Source organism: Vicia villosa, linkage group LG2 (genome assembly GCF_029867415.1).
Source record: "Vicia villosa cultivar HV-30 ecotype Madison, WI linkage group LG2, Vvil1.0, whole genome shotgun sequence".
NCBI lineage: Eukaryota > Viridiplantae > Streptophyta > Magnoliopsida > Fabales > Fabaceae > Vicia > Vicia villosa.
The window spans coordinates 93,727,945-93,752,564 of record NC_081181.1 but is presented as its reverse complement, the minus strand read 5'-3'; the positions used below and the strand labels follow the sequence as shown (position 1 = coordinate 93,752,564).

The window sequence follows — 24,620 nt, the reverse complement described above, 5'->3', positions numbered from 1 at the left end:
AATGGAAGAATTTAGCTGGCCAATGTGTTCATGCACCCTGATCTATAAAGACACATATTACCAAGTGCGATTAAAACTAAGACATACACACAAACAAATTAGCCAAAAACAAACCACTATAAATACTTAATTAATAGATGAAAACACCAGGTAGAAAATCCAAACCATTCACACAAATATAATCAGCAAAATGACTAGATTTATGACTCAAGCCAAACCCGCCTATGCATAAAATCAGTTCCTGCAATCAAATAATGAAGTTATGTAGTCTCATTGATCAATGATAAAATGAAGTTAAAGGTTGTAAAAAATTCATTATTTCTACACATTGTCTTCTATATTAGTCTTTTTCTTTTATCAAAATCATTAAAAGTATCTAATATATCATATAATAGTTTTAATCACTACAGTGTTGGTTTTCATTAACTGACAAAACCTTGTCATGTGATAGTTAGGCTGGTGGGAATTTGAACCACTGCTAGTTGTGTTTTTTATTTAATAATTTGAGGGCACTATAGGAACAAAAAGAGCTCATGGAATGAAGAGGCATATTAATAAATAATTGCAATTATAGGAAATAAAGGTAGCTTATCTCATTGTCTAACAAGAGAAAGAATGTACAGAAAATGAATTTCAGAATTTCAAATAGCTTATCTCATGCTTTTCTTTCAAAGGGCCCATAACTCCATAAAAAAAGCTATATCATGCCAAAGAAAAATGAGAAGTCAATTATACATCAGAAAGAATCTCACATGCAGGTGCCTCAACATTTAAGATTTAAGGTTTAGAAACCTCTTTGGAGCCAAATAAACTTTTACAATCTATCTATTCAAATGTATATTTATGCTCAGCATTTAAGACTAAGGTTTAGAAACCTCTTTGGAACCATATAAACTTTTACAATCTATCCATTTAAGTGTATATTTATGCGTGTATATGTCAGTTTCTTTACTCTCTTCTTTCAATCTCTCTAAAGAGAAAAGTTTGACTTCTTTTATATAGGAGACTTTGTTTTCTTCTCTTTTTCTTTATGTGTGTAAAATTTAGAATATAAATATATAGAACATAAAATTTTCCTAAAATCAAACAAGTTAGAAGATGTATACCAATTGCAGCACCCATTGATCCTTCCAGGAGACCCATACGAGGTACTTGTTTGTTCTCTCTTAAATACAACACCACCATCCTGAGGTCTTCTTTCTGTGACGCAAAAAGAGAGAAACATAAATAGTTTACACCATCATCAGATAAGCTCGACCTCAAGAAGTCAAGCATAAAAAAAGTAATATTTGATGGAAGAAGAATCATATCAGCTTCATTGTCATTTTTCCTATATCCACTGCATAATTGAATGTATATACAAACATCAATACAGAGAACAATAGAGCTCGAAATATCTCATGAAAATATATTTAAAAATAAAATATCCCTGCATAATATTTGATGGAAGAAGAACCACTATAACTTCTCATTGTCATCAGCCCTTCATCTCTCTTAAAGTCACCAGCCAACCAATCAACAACCTTCTGTATCCAACTTCAACCAAGTAAAAAATATTAGTATCCTTACTAATCATGGTAAATACATAATCTAAAGAGCACATTTCTCAATACCTATATATCTTTCAAATATCATTAAGTACATATGATATAACTAACATAAGAACATAGCAAACAAGTAATCATATAGCATTATACATAAAAAAAATAAGAATTAGGAAGCACCAACATTCAAATAGCTTCCAAGCACATATCTTATTGGAAAGATGTATCCAACACAATTTGTGTAGACAAATATCAAATTAGTTCTTGATAAGAAATATATATAACATTATTAAAAATTCTTGTAACAGAGTTAGAAATCAACATATTCAATATATAAAACAGTTAAAGAAAAAAATATTATTATTTTCTCCCAAGTATTACACTATAACTTGACAAGTAAGAAATAAGTATCAAAAGATAATAATTACTACTTGGTCAAGAAAGATAGAGCTTGATAAGATCTCTATATTTTTCTATTAATCCAATAAGTTCAAGCATATAGCCAAAATATCTATAAAAATTGCAATCCATTTGAGAAAATTGTGTAGCACACAACATGGTGATGGGGATAGAAAATAGAGAAATCTATTAAACCTTTTGACTCAAAATTACTTACGGCGTTTGATAAGTGATGCAAGCACCTCAAGAAAAAACTTCTTCAAACCCAACTAATAACAAGCTATAACAGTAAGTTATAGACAGTGAAGAGGAATTTGAGTTTCAACCCATGCTTCATGTCAGAGGGCCATTAGATTTAGAGGTTGAAAACAATCAAATTAGAGCTTAACCAATTGAGTATCATCCAAAGTAATATAAAAAGACACTACTTTTGATGCTAAATCACCAACCTTAATGCATTAATATCTTAAAGAAGTAATTAAAATTAAGCTAAATATAAACATACAATACAACTTTTGACATTTATACAAAATAACATTACATTCCAAGGGTCGGATGAAAAACTTAAACTCAAAATTTCTTCACTTCTACAAACATGCAACTCTTAACATGTAACAACAAGTGTTCCATGAAGTGGACGAAGTTGATTCATTATCATCCAAATAGAAATAAATATTTGTTTTATCCAATATCTAAGGGCCACTGTCCAGTGCTTTCATTCACCATTACTAAATAGAAACATAACACCATAACAAAGTATAGTATTACAAACCTTGGTGCAAAATCTGAAAAACTTTAGCTTCTTTCTTTTGACGAATACAATGTGCTTGATCTTGAACTTGCAAGTCATCTCGTGGCTTAATTACACAATAAAAATTCTAAGAAAATCAATTATGAACCTACATCATCAATGCAAATAAGAAAACTATGGACATAAAAAGTCGAAAAACTCACCGCAAATAAAAAAACTCTTGAAATAGCAAATCGAAAAACTCACCGATCATTAAGAATGACAGCATCACCCAGGTCTGAATATGGTCTGTGATTCAGACGAATTTGAGTTCTCCGGGTATGAATCTTGTGGTTGTGCTGGCCTTGAAGAGGTCACATCGAGGACCGCCGACACAAACGAACATAGGAGGGGAAGCACGTCAAGGACATCACGAAGAGTGTCGTTGATGCAAACCAAAATTTGTTGAAGAGGTTTTCAAATTTTCAATCAATTTCAAGATGAAAAATAATCAATTTCTGAGTTCTGGGTTCAATTAACTTTTAGGGTTTCAATCATATTTTGGGATTTTTGAGTTCTATGTTCGATTGGTTTAGGTTTTTTGGGTGTCTCATTTCGTGAATGAAGACTGAGAATGAAGAAGAAGATAATAAGGTTTATAAGTTCGACAGAGCAAAGATTGCATGGTGGTTAAAGTGATTTCATTTGGGAAGAAAAGGGTTTTATGATTTGGGGAATACAAATATGAATTCAATTAGGGAAGAATGTGAGAGCGATGAGGAAAGAGTTTTCTGAACCTTGGTGAAGGATGGTGTGGAGTAAGAAGAATTTTTTAGGAAGAAGAAGAGATGGTTTCGGAAAAGAACAAGGTTACAAGCTCCTTCACCTTAAACGGAAGTTATTCTTTAATTTTTTTTACATAGTATTTTTTATAAATATTTTCTTACTAACACGCGCTTTTTTTAGAAGCTCTATGATAGCATTCATCCCAAAGCGCTAACAAACATTTTCTTGGAAACACGCGTTTTTGTTTTCTTGAAACAGGATGACCCATATGATAGCGCCCGATATAAAAGTGATATCATAGCTTTCTCATTAAACCTTTTTAATATCACTTTACATTAAAGCGCTATTAAATTAGTGATATTGTAAATTAAAATTGTAGTAGTGAATTTTAGAGCAAGGCAAAGCAATTAGGGGCAATTACCTTAATAATGTATAAAACAGTTCTTTTAGCCTTTCAGGGTAAAAGGATCTATCCATGCCATAAGAGGGCATGAAGCCTTTCATTTGGAGGTTGAAGGGGCATCGAGAGTTCGTTTGTCATAAGACTGTCCCAAGCCATAGAGAGGCAGGTAGTCTAAGGGAAGAACCAGAATAGCCTTTCGTAGGCCGCCAGAGGATACCTCAGCCTTTTCGTAGGCAACTTCCGAGGGTCGAGATCATGTTTAGTGCATCGAAGGCAGCATCATTAGGGACCCATGATCTTAATCGAGGCAACATGGCTGAGGTATCCTCGTGTTCGAGGGACATGGCTATTCTGCAAAAACACAAGGCAACAAAGGCAACAGGCAACAGGCAACAGAGAGGTTACCCCAAAAGTGTGCGTGTGTGCACCAATCACGTGACTTGATTCGATTATATTATCTTATAATTAGGTTAATGATTCTACATTCAGTTCGAGATTACCACTCCCTAGAATTACTAACCACAGCAATCAACAAATAAATATGATTAAAGCAATACGGGGAAGGGAAAAGAGAAACCAGCGGAGGAAAGGGGAGATGAAACCAGCGGGATAATAATACTATAGGTCTAACACAAGTAATAATTAAGATCAAGGTTTAAGGGTTACCGACTATTCGTAGCTTTGGCAATGGGCAAACCCTGAAAAGGTAGGAAAAATGGCAAACAAAAATGGGGTGAGTGCATTATCAGTTCGGGGTCAATTAGGGTTAACCCTAATTTAATGAATAAATAAAAATAACATTAAATAAATAAATGTTTAAAACAGAAAATAGCACTTAGCTTTAATTTGATTTGATATGGTTGGCAGTCGGAGGAAGCCTCGGGGTTAACCCTGAAAAATGGCAAAGGCAAAGGCAAATAGATTTGAGTGTATGCAGAGTTCATATTTAAAGGGTAAACCCTAAAATAAAAGGAAACAAAATAGACTTAAAAATTAAATTTAATACTTAGCTTTGGATCTTGATAGGCGCGTAGTCGGAAAGCGTCTGAAAAGTCAACCCTGAAAAGGCACAGAAAAGAAATATTCTTAGTGTAAGGCAATGTTCTTGTAAACCCTGATTCGGGCGTTAGACAAAATTAATATGATTTTACAAAGGATATTTAAATAAATAACTAATTTTTAAAAAGATAAATAAATAATATAAATATAATTAAGATAAATAAATATGATAAATAAGAAAATAATTTAGATAAAAGAAAATATTAATTATAAATAAATAAATAAATAAGAGTAAAAGAGAATATAAACATGAAAATAGTTTAAACAAAATATATTGAATAAAATAAATAAATATGTTAAATAAGAAAATAATTAAAATAATTATTATTAATTATATAGAAAGAAAAAGAGTTTTGAAAATAGTATATAGTTTGTATGTAAAAACAATTAAAAACAATTAAGAAACATATATATGTTAATATATAAAATAAATGGATTTTATGTAATTAAATATAAAAAAAATTTGGAAAACTTAGATGGCGATCCAGTGTGGCGCGCGCGTGAGGTCTATGATGTTCCTGCGCTGCCAGATATGTTGGATGAGATGATGTCACGATCTGATGGCTGGAGCGAGGAGAGAGCATGATACGATGGTGCGTCTTAATGCACCGGATCCCTGGATGTTTGAAATCCCCAGCGCGCGCGAACTGACCAATGAAGGGGAGTCACGTCTTCGTCTTCCACCTTCAGCCACACCTTTTAACAACGCTTTTTCTCAAAAGCGCTATAATATGTCAATGCTCCATACCTGCAAAATAGCGAACAGGGGCAAACACGCATAGAAATTTTTCGCGATAGGTCCATTGTGTTTGTATGGACCTCACTAACCTGACCATGGCATCAATTAGACTAAGAGGAACCTGTGTCAAAAACCCCTAATTTGGAGGTTGGAACCCTAACATGGTGACATGTTCATAACACCATCATAACGCATCAAACTTTCCAGAAACAACAATAATAACATTCTAAACAAGAATATGCAATTATATTTTGATATGGATGCTTGAAATTATGCAATCGAAAGAATTTAGAATCGGACAAAGAATGACTTACAGTGCTTTGTTCTTGATGTTTTAAAGCCTGAAAACGATTGAGACACACTCAGAGATGTCTTAGGAACGTGTTTGAATCAATAGCAACCCTTGAATTAACCTCAAACTCAGAATTGAATCTTGAATTTTCTTGCTTTCTTTGAACTCGGGTTTGATGGTTCTTGAGGCAATTTTTCGTAACCCTTGTGCTATGAGTTGATCAGGTACTTATAGGGAAATGATTAGGGTGAATCTTTAGCCTTGAATCTCAAGAAATCTTTGATTTGCAATTTTGACGAAATATGGTTCATATGTTTCTAAATATGGCATAATTGATTCAATTTTCTCCCAATTAGCATTTGTAGGAAATTATACCAAATATTGTTTTTAATTATTGATTGAATTGATTGGAAAATATAATTAAATCAAATTTTCTCAAATATCTTTGATTTAATTGATTTAAATTATATTTTAATGAATATAAATTCAATAAAAAATCAAATATTGGTCAAAATTTTGTGGCAAATGGATTTGGATCTTCTAGATGGCTTGGGGAGCAAGATTGGATCACAAAAGTTTAGGCCCATTTGCAAAAATATTTAAGTTCCTTCACTTTTTTCCCTCCAAAATAGTCCAACTTTGACAAGGCCTATCTCCCTCAATTTTTGAGGTATGGAAGTGTTCTAGGACTTTTTAGAAACCTTAAAGAGTCCTCTAACCAGTTTCTTTGGTCTCATATCAAAATTATTTTCCATGCTCCTTATATATCCTTTTGAAAAAAGTGACTTTTTGTGGACTTTTGAAAATGACCTATAATGTTTTGGTCCATATCTCTCAAATGGAGCATTTTTAGACTTGGCATGTGAGAGACAAAATTGTAGGGAATCAAATTTCCTTCAAAATAAGCTTTGGATGGAAAATTTCTGATGTTCCATGTGAGAGTTATGGCTGGTCAAAGTTCAGTTGACTTTCTCCTATGAAAACCCTAATTTAGAAACTTTTTGGATTGTTGATTTTTGATCTTTCCTTGATGAACCATGATCAATACTTGATCAAATGGTGAATGATACTGCAATATTAGTATCTTGACAAAAAATCAGGAGTTTTGACTTTACTTTGCCCACAGTTGGCTTTTAGGTCAACCCAGTCGACTGTTGACTTTCTGAATATTTGAGTGATCAATCTTTTAAGCTGAGACTTGATACTTGTCATAGAGGTAATGTAAGATACTTTGAGCCATATGGGATGCCTTGTATCTATTGATTCATTGATTTTCCCTTGAACAAACCAAACCCTAGTTTTTGAGCCTTGTATAGGAGAATGAGTCTTGGAGCTTTATGTATTGATTTGAATTTGTATAAGAGAAATAGTATGGGCAAATTTTGGGGTATGACACTCGCGAACAATATGACAATCTATTTCGAGGTGTTTTGTTCGCTCATGAAAAACTGGATTTGTTGCAATATGTAAAGCGCTTTGACTATCACAGAACAAGACTGGTGGTTTCTGGCATGTGATATGGATATCTTTGAGGAGATATAATAGCCATTGTAGTTCAAAAGTTGCTGCAGTTAAGGCTCTATATTTTGCTTTAGAGGAAGAACGGGAGACTGTGTTTTGCTTTTTGGCTCTCCATGAAATAAGAGATGATCTTATATAGAAACACGAACCTGATACATATTTTCTAGTGTCTATACATCCTACCCAGTCAGCATCAAAAAAACTTGTGATCTGAACTTGAGAATTCCTTGGGAAGAAAAGACCTCGACCTGGACATTGTTTGAGATATTTCAAAACTCTACATGCAACATTATGGTGGATCATTGCAGGCTTTGATAGGAACTAACTAAGCTGCCGAGTGATGAAAGTAATATCAGGTCTGGTTGTGTTGAGGTAGATTAATCTACCAATGAGCCTTATGTATGCTGGGATGTCATCAAAGATAGGACCAATGTCATTGTGGAGCTTGATGGATGGGTCAGAGGGAGTATTGGCAGGTTTTGAACCTAGGAAGCCAGTGGCAGTCAATAAATCGAGACAATATTTCCTTTGGCAAATGGAAATTCCTTGTGATGAATGAGCCATTTCTAGACCTAGGAAGTATTTGAGTATGCCATGGTCTTTAATTCTAAAAGCATGATGGAGAATGCATTTGATATGTTGAAACTCATTGATGGAATCTCCTGCTAATATCACATCATCAACATAGACAAGTATAATTGTGGATGAAGAGGGTGTTTTTTTGACAAACAGGGAATGATCTGCAGTAGCTTATGTGTAACCATGATGAATGAGTAAATAAGTAAGTCTCTCATACCACTAGCGACTAGCCTGCTTCAAGCCATTGAGTGACTTGACCAATTTGCACACTTAATTAGGTTTTGAAGGATGGACACCAGGGGGAACAACCATTTACACATTTTCATGCAACTCTCCATGTAAAAAGGCATTATTTACATCAAGTTAATGTAAGTTCCAGTTATGAATAGAAGCTAAGGCTAAAACAAGTCTAATAGTGGTGAGTTTGGCAACTGGTGAAAATATATCAGAGTAGTCTAATCCCTCAATCTGATTGTAACCTTTAGCCACAAGTCGTGCCTTGAATCTCTCTATGCTGCCATCAGATTTATGCATGATTTTATAGACCCATCTGCAACCTATAGGCTTTACCTTGGGTGGAAGGTCTACCAATTTCCAAGTGCCAGTTTTCTCAAGAGAAGCAAGCTCAGTTTTCATAGCTTCATTCCAGCATTCATACTTACATGCCTCAGAATAGGATTTAGGTTCAGTTTGAGTAGTAATGGAAAGAGTAAAACAATATTGATATGGAGAGAGATTAGAGTAAGAAAGAAATTTTTAGATAGAATTTGGAGTACCTGATGATGATTGGTTTGATGAGTCATTGAATGAGGCACAAACATAGTCTTTGAGATGAGATGGTTGGTGCCTTGTCCTTGAAGATGTTCTAATGGGAGGAATAGGTGTTTTAGGTGGGTTGTTTGTAATAGGAGTGATGTGGTGAGAAGGTAAGTCATCAAAGTTACATAGTTGAGTAGGGACATTGGTGGTGACCGTGTCTTCAGTAGCATGGAAATTTGAGGGGTGGGGGTCTGATGTGGGGGATGATTCACTGAAAAACTCCCAAGTGTGTTTTGTGGAGTCATATATGGTTTTGTAGGGTAGGATATGTTCATGGTAGGTGATGTTCCTAGAGATAAACACTTCATGAGTGTGATAGTCTAAGAGAAGGGATCCTTTGTAGCCAACAACATAGCCGAGAAAAATGGATTTTCTAGCTCTAACATCAAATTTGGTTCTATGATTAGAAAGAGTAGACGCATAACATAGGGAACCAAAGACTTTAATTAGTTGGATGTCAGGTAGAGTGTCATATAGCATTTGATAAGGGGGTTTTTGTTGGAGAAGGTTGGTGGTAACTCTATTGATGATAAAAGCAGCATATGAAACAACATAGGACCAAATTTTTTTTGGCATATTAGACTGAAATAGTAATACCCTCCCTACATTTAGAAGGTGATGATGTTTTCTTTCTACCCTACCATTTTCCTGGGGTGATTCAACACATTACTTGTGATGGAAAATGCCTTTTGAAGCATAGAATTGAGAAAGAGAGAATTCAGGTTAATTATCAGATCTAATGTATTTAGGACATGTTTGAAACTGATTTTCAATAAGAGTGATGAATTGTTGAACATTGTTAGATACTTCAGCTTTAGATTTTAACAATATGACCCAAACAAATCTACTATAGTCATTAAGGACTATAAGGAAATATCTATGACCATTGATGGAACTAGTGGAAAGAGGACCCCATATACCATGCATCTCTGTGAAGTAATCAAGAACTAATTTCAAATCTTACTTGAGATTATTGGTCTCAAGACGAAGATTGGACAAACAAATTCGATCAGTTTTGGAAAATCTTTCTTGGAGATCATTCCAAACTTCGAGAGCATTTTCCAAGAACACGATCATTTGAGCAATTGGAGGCGTAATAGAATTCACGATCCATGAATGAACTAAGCAGTTGCAACATTCCCAAGCATTGCGATTAAGGTCATCCATGTCAGGTGGAATGATGGAACCATCGATGAATGCAGACTTGTTATTGACACCAAGAGCACGTTTCATTGATCTTGACCAAGAAATATAGTTGGAACCATTGAGAGGAGGTGTGATAATCACTGAATTTGGACCTTCACTTGGATGAGCATAGAAAACGGAATCAACTTGAGTAGTAGGAGCTAAGCATGGTGGCATGGTGGAGGAATAGAAAAGGACCGAAAGGAAGAAGAAGATATGAGCGGAAAAAGATTAAAAATGAAAAAGATAGGTATGAATCTTATGCGATGATACCATATTATGATATGGAAATATACATGAAATGTGGCAATACAGAAGAAGAAGAAGAAGAAGAAGAAGAAGAAGAAGAAGAAGAAGAAGAAGAAGATAGAGAATGATAATAGAGGAAGAAGTAAAAGAAGAGATGAGATAGAATCTGTATATTTCCTCATGAATCTGTATATATATAGAATTGCTTATTGCTTTGTGAACAAGTAAGCCAACTAACTAACTACTTAACAAAACCTAACTACCTAATTGTAACTAACTTTCTCAAGGTAGTTAGAAATTACACAACTTAATTAAGAGTTAGTTATTCTAACTATGTCTCCTAACTACTTGTGACCATCATTCTAACTAACTTCCTGAAGTAGTTAACCACCCTTTTAACTAATTTTCCGAAGTAGTTATACTACATTTAGTTATACTATATTTAGTAGTCTTAGATACATGTTGAATTATGAGTTTTTTTAGTTACAACTCTCATGAATAAAGTAGATGTTCAATTGGTTCATCCTCCGCAACTATAATTGAAAGGGGGTTGAAACCACTTGATGTTAGAACTGACCCCCGAACCGGATTATACCGGTGGTGAAAACCCAAAAAAAAAATTGATGCTCGATTCGATGTGTTTGTTTCTACTTTGGAGGATCGTATTATGAGACAACATAATTGTAGTGGTTTGTTTAAGTTATTCTCAAATTAGAATTGCGGAGGTTTGCTAGGGAATAATAAAAAACATTCTCGAAATAATTATTACAATTTTAAGACCTTACATTCAAAATTTATATCTAAAAGAAAAATAAAATAAGTCTTAATTATTTTTAAGTGAATAAGTATTTAAATAATATTTTGGATCAAAGTTCATGATGTTAACAATTGGCACTCAGCACTGATGTGTCCAGGGACTCCATGAATATCGCAACTAGGGGTCATAACGGCTACGGTAGACGCGAGAATGATGGTGGTTTCTTTGTCGGTAACTTGTAGTGACAACGAGAGTGGTTGAGAGAAACATTTTGAGCGGCGTGATTCTGAAAAAGAAGAGAAGAAAAAACATAAGAAGCATAATAAATTTTATGGAAAAGATGAATTAATGGATGACGACAGGTGAACTCACCGTCGTGAATTTGTCATCTGCGTGTGAAGGGTATGAGGTTGCAACTGTAACTTCACCGTCATGCCCTTTGTGATATATGAAGTAGATTATTTTCTTCGATGGACTTGGATTCCTTGGTGTACAGTGATATAAATGAGTAAAATATTAATTGGAAAAATACAATTAACTAAGCCAATGATTAAACTACAATAAATTTATGGCTTAGTTGTAATTTTGGTCCTCCTATTATCCTTTTTTTGGGTTTTGGTCCTCCTATTTTAAAATCCGGAATTTTAGTTCCTATATTTTTGTTTTTTGAGGATTTTGATCCCCCTGCAAATCCGAAGAAAATTTTAAATGAAATGATGCTCACATTGATGATGTTTCAGTGCCAATTTAGCAGTGAACTATTCAAAAAGTTTAATTTTATTTAAGAATTATGTTGAACATGTCATCCATGAGAGTTCCATTACATTAAAATTTTCATTTAGAAGCTTGAAAGGAATATGTCTGTTTGTACTTGCAAGACAATAAAATATCTTTCTTAGCTGGATGTGTACTTTAAGGAGACCAGAAGACAGTCCTTTGAGTAGATGAGCAATCTGTCTTAGCTGGATGTGTACTTTGAGGATTCAGAAGATAGTCCTTTGAGTAGATGATCATTATCTTTTGAATAGATGCAAGTTGGTTTATTTTGATTGGATGGAATATGCTGTCATTTGAACTAAATGCTTTTGCCAATGTTTTGATAAGATCAAGTTAAAGCTAAAACAAAATATATAAGATCTAACAATACGAGGATCTGTAAGAATACTTGTTAGAGGAGTTAGGATGATAACATGTTGTCCTCAAAACTCAGAAGTGTTTCAACATTCTCCCCCTTTTTGAGGATGACCAACTTACTCTAGATTTTGTTTTAGTTTAAGCTCCCCCTACGAACATATTAACTTATTTTGTTCTAGGATCTGATGTTTTTAGATTTTTGCTCCCCCTGAATATATGTTGTCTATTTTTGGGAATGTTGGAATTTTGAGTAGTCTGGTTGAGAAAAATAATTGTGACACATGTTTTGCAAATGTTTGAAGCAGAAAAGAATAGATACTCCTTTTGATAAAAAAAACATACATCTTTTTAGCACAATCTAAAACATATATTTTACCATTTTAACCTGGATAATCATTCATAAGATGTTATCATACAAATTCAAAACCAGTGATGAGATCCAAAACACAGTCATACATTTTCAAAATAAGTAGATCCAAACAAAAGCATACAGCTTCAAAATAATTAGAGCTAAACAGTTGTTGCTACTAATTTTTTTAGATGTTTGATATGTTAAAGCATAACCTAACATAAAGCATAAACAGACACAAAATAAAACATAAATATAGATACTCCCCCTTTGGACAGCCACAAAAAGAAGGGGGGGCACAGGAAGCCAGCAATTATATTTGATCATCAGAGTCGTGAGGTGGAGCCTAGAGAAAAGGAAATTCAAAGTCTGGGATGATTGGAGGTGGGATGAGTGGAAAAGCCCTTGGAAGAAACACCTTGGAGTGCCATTCAAAGAATGCCTGGTTTTGTCTGCCAATACTAACTACTGCTCTTTGAAGAGAAGACAAGTCATCATGAGATGAGCTTGAGTTAGCCTTGATATCCTCTTTAAAAGGTTTGAACAAGTTTGGAATAGGATCAGCATAAGTGTTATTAAACCACGACATATTGAGAGAGCCAAAGGGTTCTTGAGTAGTCGTTTCTTATGGAGAGTCATAGGAGTCATAGATAGGAGCTTGGCTGAGGAAGTCATTGAAGGTATTCTCTAAGGGTAGATTGTTGAGTAGAGGAGATGAAATGGGAGCAAAAGGATTTTCAGTAAAATCTGACTCAAGGTTTTGCACATCAGTAGGAATGGTTGAATAAGTGCTTTGAGGGATGGGTGGAATGAGTGAATACAGAGTTTCAGCATTTGGATCAAAGCCACCAGAGAATGTCATACACTTAGATTGAGTGAGAACTTGATGCTGAAAGAGTAAGGCATCAAGGTCATCATTCATATCAGGAAAAGTTATGTTGGATGCAATGTTGAAGTCCAGTTCAGGAGAATGCAAGGGGGGGTGATCAAAAACAGGAGTTTGGGAGATTGGGGAAGCTTGAGATTCAGATGGTTGGACAGAAATATGGTCAGCCATAGTTTTAGGTGGTGAGGTAAACAAGATGTCTTCAGAGGGCAGAGATTGATCAAGAGGAGTGGTGAAAGAGGGAATTGGTGAGTTGATCTCTTGTGGGATTATTGGTTCAGTGGGTTGATGGAAGGGTGAGACGGGTTCCTTGATGGGGGATTCGGTTTTTTCAATTTGTGGGGAATCAGTTTTAGAGGTTTCAGCATGAGTTGGTTTGGACATAACAAAATCACCAATTTCTAGTTCATCCTGGTCTTTTATGGTGAAGGTTTTAACCTTTTTCTTTATATCAGCAATTTTGACCAAACGTTTTCGTTTTTGAAGCACAGGGATTTGAAGCACATGGAGGTTCATTTTGGAGATTCTACACCCATGAATGGATCCGGCACCCATGAAGGATGTGACATCATCAGTAGGGACTTGAAAGTGTTTAAACACAAGTGACAAAAACCTTCCATAGGGAGCAGTTCTACCCTTTTTGCATGTGTGTTTCATAAAGTTTAGGATGAGGTAACCTAGGTGAAGAGGATAACGGTTTAGGAGATGAAATATCACCATAATGTCATACTTAGACAGTTTTTCTAAGCTTCCTGCTCGAGGAATGATATTGTGTATGGACATTTTGTGTAAGATACGAGGGACAGGGTTCAGATTTGAAGACACTAGGGGTTTGGTGGTATCAACAAGTAGTTCACGATAAACGCTATCCATAGTGGTTTTGTACAAGCCAACCCATTCTTTTGCAAAGAGATGAATGCCTGAATCAGGGATTCCAAGGATTTGACAGATTAGAGAGGGAGTTATGGTTATAGTTATACCTTTGATGGTAGATTTGAGAATCATATCGTTGGTATCTTGATGGATTGATGCATAGAAGCAACGAACGAGTTTTGGGTAGGTTTTGATTTCTAGGGTTAACATCTTGCTCCAACCTTGAACGAGAATGAGCTCTTCAATGTTGTAACCACGGGCAGTGAAGCTTTCAAAGTCCATGGGTTTTCCGTAGATCACACTCCTATTTCTCCATTTAGAGTTGAAGAGGTCGAGTGCATGCTTAGAGGACAAGATGACATCCAAAGTTGATTCTACTTCAACATCTTCTGGGCAATTTTCTTCATCAGAGTCATCAGATAATTCGATGGTTGATTTTACAGGTTTTGATTTTTGAAGACGAATAGACTTGTGAGTCCCAGATGCTTCAGTGGATTTTGTTTGTGGTTTGGGATTTCCTGGAAGGATGAAGACGAGTGGTTTTTCATTGAGAATGTCTGGGTTGGTTTTAGAGGAAGACATGGTTGTTTGTTGTTTAGGGTTGATGTCTGAAGAAGACATAGTTTGACGTTACAAGAAGAGAGGTTGAAGGTGATAACTGTTTGGAAACGAAAGGTTTGAAGAGATGAGAGGAATGAAGGATTTGGATGGATGATAAAGAAGAGAGTTTAGGCGTGGCGGAAGATGAAGAGTACAAGTAATGATGCATTCACACTATTTAATTTTTAGAAAGCTGTGCAGAAAGGAATTGGAAAACGTGAAGTAGGTGAAGCTAGCATGCTTGGAGAAGATCAAAAATGGAAAAAATATTTTTTCAATAAATGAAAAGATATCCCTTTTTCTCCTTTTTTCTAAAATGATTAGACATAAATGTGATGTCAATAGTGAACCATTTAATGCAAAGAACAAAACATTTGTGCCCATGTGTCACTTTTAACAACCAGACAAAAATTCACTTTTCTTTTGTCCTTTTTAATGAAATGAGGCTTCAAAAAGGATTTTGAAGATTCTTTTTCATTTTGAGGATTTGATGGGACAAGCTATGATATTTAATCTTTGTTTTAAAAAATTGAATCTATCTTCTATCAATGGTTTAGTAAAGATATCAGCTAGTTGATTTTGAGTTTTACTCTAGTTCTTCCTTTTGAACATGATCTCTGATGAAATGATGTTTTATTTCTATGTGCTTAGACCTGGAATGTTGGATAGGATTCTTTGATAAATTTATAGCACTAGTATTATCACAATAAATTGGTACCTTGGAGTAGTTTAGAGAGTAGTCTTCCAATTGATTTTTTATCCAAATGATCTGTGAGCAACAGTTAGCTGCTGACACATATTCAGTTTCAGTTGTGGAGAGTGCAATAGTACTTTTTTTTACATGACCAAGTTGTAAGAGAATCTCCTAGGATTTGACATGCACCACTAGTACTTTTTCTTTCTACTTTGTCTCCAGCATAGTCAGCATCACAGTACGCTTTTAAGTCAAATTCTGACTTCTTTTGTACCAAAGACCAATGTTAGTTGTACCTATAAGATATCTGAGAATACGCTTTACAGCAGTAAGATGAGATTCCTTGGGATCTGTTTGGAATCTAGCTCAAAGTCCAACTGAGAATACAATGTCAGGACGACTTGCAGTTAAATAAAGTAAGGATCCAATCATACCACGATATTCCTTTTCAGATGTATTTATTCCTTGTTCATCTTTATCTAGACTAGAAGAAGGATGCATAGGTGTAGACATTATTTTTGCATTCGTCATACCATATTTTTTTAAAATATCTTTCATGTATTTTTCTTGAAAGATAAAAATGCCCTCTTATGATTGTTTTATTTGAAGTCCTAGAAAGTATCTTAATTCTCCCATCATGCTCATTTCAAATTCACTTTTCATCAGGTTTGAGAAATCATCACACATTTTTAATTTTGTTGATCCAAAAATGATATCATCCACATAAATTTGAACAATTAAAAGATCTTCCTTATATGATTTTTTAAACAAGGTAGTGTCAATGTTTCCTCTAGAAAAGTCATTTTTAAGTAAGAATAGACTAAGTCTTTCGTACCAAGCTCTAGGGGCTTGTTTTAGACCATAGAGAGCTTTTGTTAATTTATAAACATGATTTGGAAATTTTGAATCCTCAAATCCAGGTGGTTGTTTAACAAAAACTTCTTCGTTTAAAAAACCATTTAAGAATGCACTTTTCACATCCATTTGAAAAAGTTTTATACCTTTGTGTGCTGCATATGCAAGAAGGATACGTATTGCCTCAAGTCTAGCTACTGAAGCATATGTTTCGTCATAATCAATTCCTTCTTGTTGATTATATCCTTGAGCAACTAGTCTAGCTTTATTTCTTATAATGTTTCCATCTTCATCTAGCATATTTCTGAAAATCCATCTAGTTCCAATAATAATTTTATCAAGAGGATTTGGAACGAGATTCCATGTCTGATTCTTTTCAAATTGTGAAAGCTCTTCAGTCATGGCTTGAATCCATGAATCATCTTGTATAGCATCATTTATATGTTTGGGTTCAATTTGAGACATCATTGCTAGGTTGTTGTTTTTGTCTTTGAAGAATTGTCTTGTACATACTTGATCAGAGGTTTCACCAATAATTACATCATGAGGATGATGTGGTACAGTTTTCCATCCTTTTGGAGGAGTTGGAAGTGACTCTTCCATAGAGACTAAGTTAATTTCTTAGTTGAGGATTTCTTCCTGTTCATCTAATTCATCATCAAGATTTTCAATGGTTGAAGGTTCATTAGTTGCATTGAATATAACATGCATACTTTCTTCCACACATTGATTTTTGAGATTGTAAATTCTATATCCTTTTGAAGTTTGAGAGTATCCAATAAATATTCCTTTGTCCAATTTAGAATCAAACTTTCCTAGATTATCTTTGTTATTTAAGATGAATCAATAACATCCAAAAATACGAAAATATGAAATATTAGGAGTTCTATTTTTCCATAACTCATAGGGAGTTTTATTTAAAAAATTTCTAATGGTAACTCTGTTTATAATGTAACAAGATGTATTAACTGCCTCAGCCCAAAAATATTTTTCTACATTTGATTCATTAATCATAGTTCTAGCCATTTCTTGAAGACTTCTATTTTTTCTTTCTACCACACCATTTTGTTGAGGTGTTCTAGGACACGAAAAATTATGAGAAATTCCATTTTTTTCAAAGAATTGTTTAAAAAGAGAGTTTTTAAATTCTCCTCCATGACCACTTCTTACTGATATGATTTTAGAACTTTTTTTATTTTGAACTTTTGTGCAGAAGTTTTTGAAAGCCTAAAAAGAGTCATCCTTGTGTTTTAGGAATAGAACCCAAGTGAATCTAGAGTAATCATCTACAATTACGAACCCATACCTTTTTCCACTAAGACTTGAAGTTTTGACGGGACCAAATAAGTCTACGTGGATGAGTTCCAAAGGTTTGTTTGAAGACACAATATTTTTTGATTTGAAGCTACTTATTGCATGTTTTCCTTTGATGCAAGCTTCACATACTGCGTCTTTATTAAATTTTATTTTGGGAATGCCTCTTACTTGTTCAAATTTTATTAGGTTTGAGATGGTTCTCATGTTGGTGTGGCCACAACGTTTGTGCCAAATCCATTTTTCATTTTCATGAGATACAAAGCATGTTTCAGATGAAATTTCATCTAAGAAAAGAGTATATAGGTTCTTGTGTCTGGTTCCACAAAAAAGAGTTTCATTTGTGAGAGGATGTTTCACGATGCAAGTATTTTGTTTAAATATAACTTCATAACCATTGTCACATAGTTGGCTTATACTTAACAAATTATGTTTTAATCCATCTACAAATTGAACATCTTTAATTACAGCGGAACCATTCTTACCAATGGTTCCTATACCTTTTATTTCGGCCTTTTCATTGTTGCCAAATGTGACTGATCCTCCATCCTTATTTTCTAGAGAGATGAAGCAATCCTTATCTCCAGTCATGTGACGTGAGCAACCGTTGTCCAGGTACCAAACCTTTTTCTTTATTGTGAGAAGAAATTCCTGTAGAAGAGGTTAGTATTTTCTTAGGTACCCAGATTTAAGTGGGTCCTTTAGGGTTAGATTTATTTTTAGAAAGTACAATTTATATGGGTTTGGAGGCAGGGACAAATTTTATGGGTTTAGAAAGAGATTTTTCTTTCCATGTAGGTAATAGATTGTCTTGTTTCTTAACAAGGTTTTGTTTAAATGGTCTTTTAAAGAAACATTTTGACTCCTCATGATTTGTTTTCTTACAGTAGCAGCATTTTTTTTATTTGTATTAAAGTGGTGTTATCTGAATTTTTTATATGAGGTGTAAAAAACGTTTCATATATTTTTTTTGTTTTTTGAGGATTTGAAACCTATTCCTGCTTTGTCAAAAATACCTGATTGTGATCCCATTATGTTTTGAAATGTTTCAGTAGACCTAACAAATTTTGTGATATCCTGAGTTAGATTTTCTATCTTGTTTTCTAAAGTTTCTATTTTTGGAAGATTTGATTTTTCAATTAGTACTTTTTGTTTAGAGGAGAGTAAAGAGTGAGCATTGTATAGATTAGTTATTGTGATAGATTGTTTATCATTTGTTCTCTTTAAATCTTCCTTTTCTTTGATTAGGTTTGAAATTTGTTCTTTTTGAAAAAGACATTTTTGAGTTAAGAGGTTTGAATCCTCTAGTAGATTGTCAAACATAAAGTTCATTTCATGATAAGTGTTACAGGTGATAAGAGGACTTACTTCGGAGTCAGAGGTGGTCATAAGGCATAGATTTGCTTCTTCTTCGTCAGTATCTGAATTTGAGTTTTCAGAATCATCCCATGAAGCCATCATTGATTTCTTTTTGAATGGTGTACCTTTGACGAACCTTTTTTGTTGAGGACATTCAGTTTTGAAGTGTCCAACTTTGTTACATCCAAAACATGTGATTTTGCTTTTGTCTATCTCAGCTTTTTGAGGATCTCTTCTAAATGGTCGTTTGTTTTGTCCTCTTCGAAATACCATTTGCCGAATGCGTTTAGATATGAGTGCTAGATCATCCTCGTATTTAGAAGGTGTTTCATTTGATTCCTCACTTTTCATTTGAGTTTCTTTTGAGTTTTGAGCAGCCTTGAGAGCAATTGATTTTCCTTTCTTTTGTGGCTTATCTTCTAGAATGATGCATTCATGAGCATGAAGAGAACCAACAAGTTCCTCAACTGGTAGAGTTGTCAGATCTTTAGCTTGAGTTATAGCAGTAACCATTGGTCTCCATACTTTAGGGAGACATCTAAGTAATTTTCTTATTCTCTCATGAGCTGAATAATTTTTTACCAGAGATCTTAATTCATTAATAATAATTGTAAATCTAGAGAACATTTCGTCTATAGTTTCATCTTCTTTCATTTCAAATGTTTCAAATTTTCTTACTCCCATATCTATTCATTGTTCTTTAACATGACTTGTTCCTTCATGGTGAATTTTGAGTTTATCCCAGATCTCTTTGGCAGTGTTACATTCTTCAATTCTATCGTATTCTTCTCTGCTAAGAGCACATGATAAAATAAATTGAGCTTTAGAGTTTAAGAGTACCTGGTTTTTCTCTTCAGGGGTCCAGGACGCTTGAGGTTTTGGGGCAGCAGGAGCGGTGTCAGTTGGAGCAGTCATTGAATTGAAGTTTTCTGTTTCAATGATGGACCACATATTTATATCTTGAGATAAGAGAAAGATTCTCATTTTACCTTTCTAGTAGTAGTAGTAGTCAATTCCATTGAAGAGTGGAGGTCTGTGGGATGATCCTCCTTCAACAATGAATTTTGTTTGTTCAGCCATTCTTTGGGTAGTTGTGATCGTTTTACTCTAACACGGTTAAGTGCAGTTTTTCAGATCCCGAGCTCTGATACCAATTGTTGGAAATAAATGTCACTAGAAAGGGGGGGGGGGGGGTTTGAATAGTGACCTCTTAAAATTTTAGTTTAAGTGTGTGAGTAAGAAGATATAAAGAAATATAGGACTGGTAATAAAGAACACACAAAGTTTATACTGGTTCACCAAAAGGGTTAGTCCAGTCCTCACACACAGTGAGATTATCTTATATCTTACACTTTTATCCTTTAAACGAGGGATAAAAATGTTATGCTTTACACAACCTCAAAAGGCTTTTACACACACTAAAGTATCACTTTAGAACTTTCTTTCTCTCTTGTTACAATCAAGATTTTATATCTCTTGAGGATATACAAAAGTATTTAATGGATGATATGAAGATAATTCACTATTTGGCAGTGATAATATTTCTTCCTTTTCTTATGAATAAGATGAGCTTTTTGACTTTGATTCAAATGAGATTAAGCTTGAATGTCAAAGTTATCTTGTTGTTTGCAAGAGGTGCTAGTAATATAGAAGCTTGAAAGGAATATGTCTGTTTGTACTTGCAAGACAATAAAATATCTTTCTTAGCTGGATGTGTACTTTGAGGAGACCAGAAGACAGTCCTTTGAGTAGATGAGCAATCTGTCTTAGTTGGATGTGTACTTTGAGGATTCAGAAGATAGTCCTTTGAGTAGATGATCATTATCTTTTGAATAGATGCATGTTGGTTTATTTTGATTGGATGGAATATGCTGTCATTTGAACTAAATGCTTTTGCAAATGTTTTGATAAGATCAAGTTAAAGCTAAAACAAAATATATAAGATCTAACAATACGAGGACTTGCAAGAACACTTGTTAGAGGAGTTAGGATGATAACATGTTGTCCTCAAAACTCAGAAGTGTTTCAACATCCTCAACATATCATAGGGATCAAGATGCTTCATTCATCCCCACATGATCTCAATTCTCAAGGCATCAAGCCTCAAATTCATTAGAAGCACCAAATTTAGGGTTTTGGATTCAACAGGAACTGCAGTCAAGGTTTTCATTTGGCAGGGACTTCAAGTTTCAAAATCATGATTCAAATAGATCAAGTATCTTCATATGATTCCTCTCATCAAAGTCTAAGCCAAGATGTGCTTCAAATAAAGATCAATATTTTCCATATTCATCTTGTCCACAAATAGGTTATTTTACCTAATTCACCTAGGAGGTTGACTTTTAGTCTAAACATGATTCCATGGCTCAAATCATGGGTCAAAAATCTCCAATGCCTCATTATAATCCACTCACATCATTCATATTATTGAAAGAGTTTGATTCATCAAATACTTAGAAGATTTCAATTCATTTGGAAAAAGTTAATTGTTTAGGATCACCTTTGACTTTTGATAAATTTGGTCAACTATGGACTTCTAAGGATCAAAATCATGAATATATGGTTATTAGAGCCATTGGATCAAGAAAATAAGTCAAGGATAAAAAAGTCAACATCTTAGGGTTTTGATTTTTTAATGATAAATTACATATTCTTCTTTCAAACTTTGAAAAGTCATAACTTCTTCATCCCTTGGCCAAATATTTCCTTCTAATGCTCATTTTGAAGAGAAAATCAAGATATACAACTTTGCCAGGGTGAAATTTTTCTCAAAAAGTGAATGGTTTTTAAATTAGAAGCTTGTGAACATTCTTCCAACTCTTAGAAAAATTTTCTTAGTCCTTTTTATCAACTTTTTCACGAACTTCCAAGCCATTTTTCACATTGATCCAATATGAATTCATTCAAGCCATCAACAAGAGAGTTTAACTACATCCTCCATGCTTTCCAAAAAGTCTTATAACATCATTTGATTTTACTTGAGTAAGAAGTTATGGATTTTCAAAGAAGGCTCCATAAAACTAGTTTCAAGCTTAACTAGTCTTGCAATTCACCAATTTTCCCAAGTTCTACATCCAATTAGCAAATGTTTATGCATTGTCATCAACCAAGAACAAGTGGATCATTTTGGAATCATTTCACAAGGGTGTCAAAGTACCATTTTTTTCACTTATCATGTGAAAAAGTAATCATTACAAATTTGAAATCATTGCAAAATTTGGTGATTCATCAAGTTTATCTCCAAATGCCAATCTGATCATTCACAAAATAAGATTTGAAATTTTAATTATAGGAATAAGAAGTTTGTAGAATTTAATCCTAACCAAGCCAAAAAACTGATCATTGCATAAATGGAATATTCCATAACTTACTCATTAAGTTATTCAACTTCAAGCCCATTTTCTCTCAAGACTATCTCATCTCATTTTCCTATAAATAGAGAGCTCCTCTTCATTTAAAATCACATCAAAGCAAATTCAATTCTTGCTTTCTCAAACTTCTCTCTTTTCTTGTTTTTCAAAATTTCTTATGGCATGAAGAAGTGAGTTCTTCAAACCAAAGCTCTTCCTCTGAAATTGAGCATTCATACACTTAATACACATCATGTAGAAGTGATCCAAGTCCTTGTTGGAGTTCTGAAACATCAGAATCATCATCTCCATCTTTAACTGGGAGTGGTTACAGTTGAAGTCGTGTGGAGCAATCCATAAAGTTCTAGGCTAATGTGAGTGTAATACGGTGAACTGACTTTAAAAAATGTCGCGGTAAGCAAGAGTCGCCACCGACTTTTATTTTATCTAATTTTTAGGAAAGGCTAAAAGAACAGGAAAAGACCTTTTAAAAATATTTTGAGTTCGGGGTGTAAGTTATATAAAGGGAAGGTTTAAAGCACCCTTTGTATCCATGGTTATCCATGGGCTCTTAATTGCTTAGCTCACTTTGTTTTCAAAATGTTTGAATTGTTTGAAAAGTAGTGTGTGAATAGAAATTTGAATAAGAACTTTAGCTTGTAAATAAGCGTAGTCTTTTTGAAAAGTATTTGAAAATTAGTGGGAAAAAGAGTTTGAATTTGAATTTGAAAAAGAGCATGCAATTAAAAAGCAATTACCCTAAGTTTTAAAATTCGTTCTTTTAGCTTTTCGGGCGAAAGGGTCTATCCGTACCATGAGAGGGCAGGAAGTCTTTCAATTGGATGTTAAGGGTCATCGAGAAAAGTATCGTTCGCCATAAGACTGTCCATTGCCATAAAGAGAGCAGGTAGTCTAAGGGAAGGATATAATAGTCATTAATCTTTTTAGGCATCATGCGAGGATACCTTAGCAATGGGACAATCATCTTATTTCTGAAGCAGCATCGAGGGACTAGATCTCATATGATGATTTTCAATCTTTTAAAGGCAACCTTGCTTTAGGTATCCTCGGAATCGAGGGACTTGACTATTTTTGACAAATAGAGGCAACAAGGCAACAAGAGAGGTTACCCTAAAGGTGTGTGTGTGGCACAATCACGTGGTTAAATTCAATTATTTTATCTTGTAATTAGTTATTCTAGGTTGATTCAAGGCTTGCACTCCCTAGGATTACTAACCAGGCAGTTTAAAAATGCAGAAATTAAAGGCAGAATTTAAAAGTCCTACGCTATTACAATAAACACCTGTAGGCAGAAAAATAAAGGCAGAAATATAAATCTAAACTATTACAATAAACACCTACAAGGAAATAGAGACAAAATATAGAAGGAATATAATAAGCCATTACAAGGCTTTGGGGCAAATACAAAATAGAGGAAGAACTGGGCGCGAAAATAAAACTAACAGATCAAAAATTAAAAGGGTTAGGAAAAACAGTGATTAATAGTCATGATGAAAAATAGTTAGCCAAAAATAACATAAGGGTTTAAAAATCTAAAAATAATTAATTAACCTAAAATTAAATTAATTAGCCTAAAAAAAATTTTTAGCCTAAAATTAAATTAATTAACCTAAAATAATTATTAGCCTAAAAATGGATTAATTAGCCTAAAAATAATTATTAGCCTAAAAATAATTATCTGCCTAAAAATAAAGAATGTGGTAAAATTCTAACCCAGATTCATGAAAATGGACAACATCTACCTATTATATATTTTAGGGTTAGTGGTTAAAAAAGAGATTTTACCAAGGTTTTCAAGGGCAATGAAGCAAACAAATAAGTGTAAGGAAGAATTGACACCCGATCCCAAATTGGGGTTTAGAAAATTAAATTATGGACAAAATTACGATTAACCTTGATTTGGCCAAATACCAAAAGGTTTTTGGCCAAATATGAATAACCTTGATTTGGCCAAATACCAAAAGATTTTTGGCCAAAAAAGCAATTGGGGTACCATCCACTTGGTCAATCCATAGAAATCATGTTCATAAACCAATGCAATGTTACGGTTAAGAAAACAAATGGAAAAATAGAAAAGTGATTAAAATAAAATCAAAAAAATATAAAAACCTGACTATAAATCA

At 33.9% G+C, this 24,620-nt stretch overlaps 1 protein-coding gene across 1 annotated transcript; it reads right to left on the bottom strand.

The window, feature by feature from the left end:
- Positions 1–13,170: 13,170 nt before the first annotated feature.
- LOC131649598 (uncharacterized) lies at positions 13,171–14,886 on the bottom strand. Its single transcript, XM_058919351.1, has one exon. The coding sequence runs from the start codon at positions 14,884–14,886 to the stop codon at positions 13,171–13,173; it is 1,716 nt and encodes a 571-aa protein (XP_058775334.1).
- Positions 14,887–24,620: the final 9,734 nt, after the last annotated feature.

Coding starts and splice junctions, on each gene's coding strand:
- LOC131649598 (XM_058919351.1), bottom strand. CDS start 14,886: ATGTCTTCCTCTAAAACCAACCCAGACATTCTCAATGAAAAACCACTC.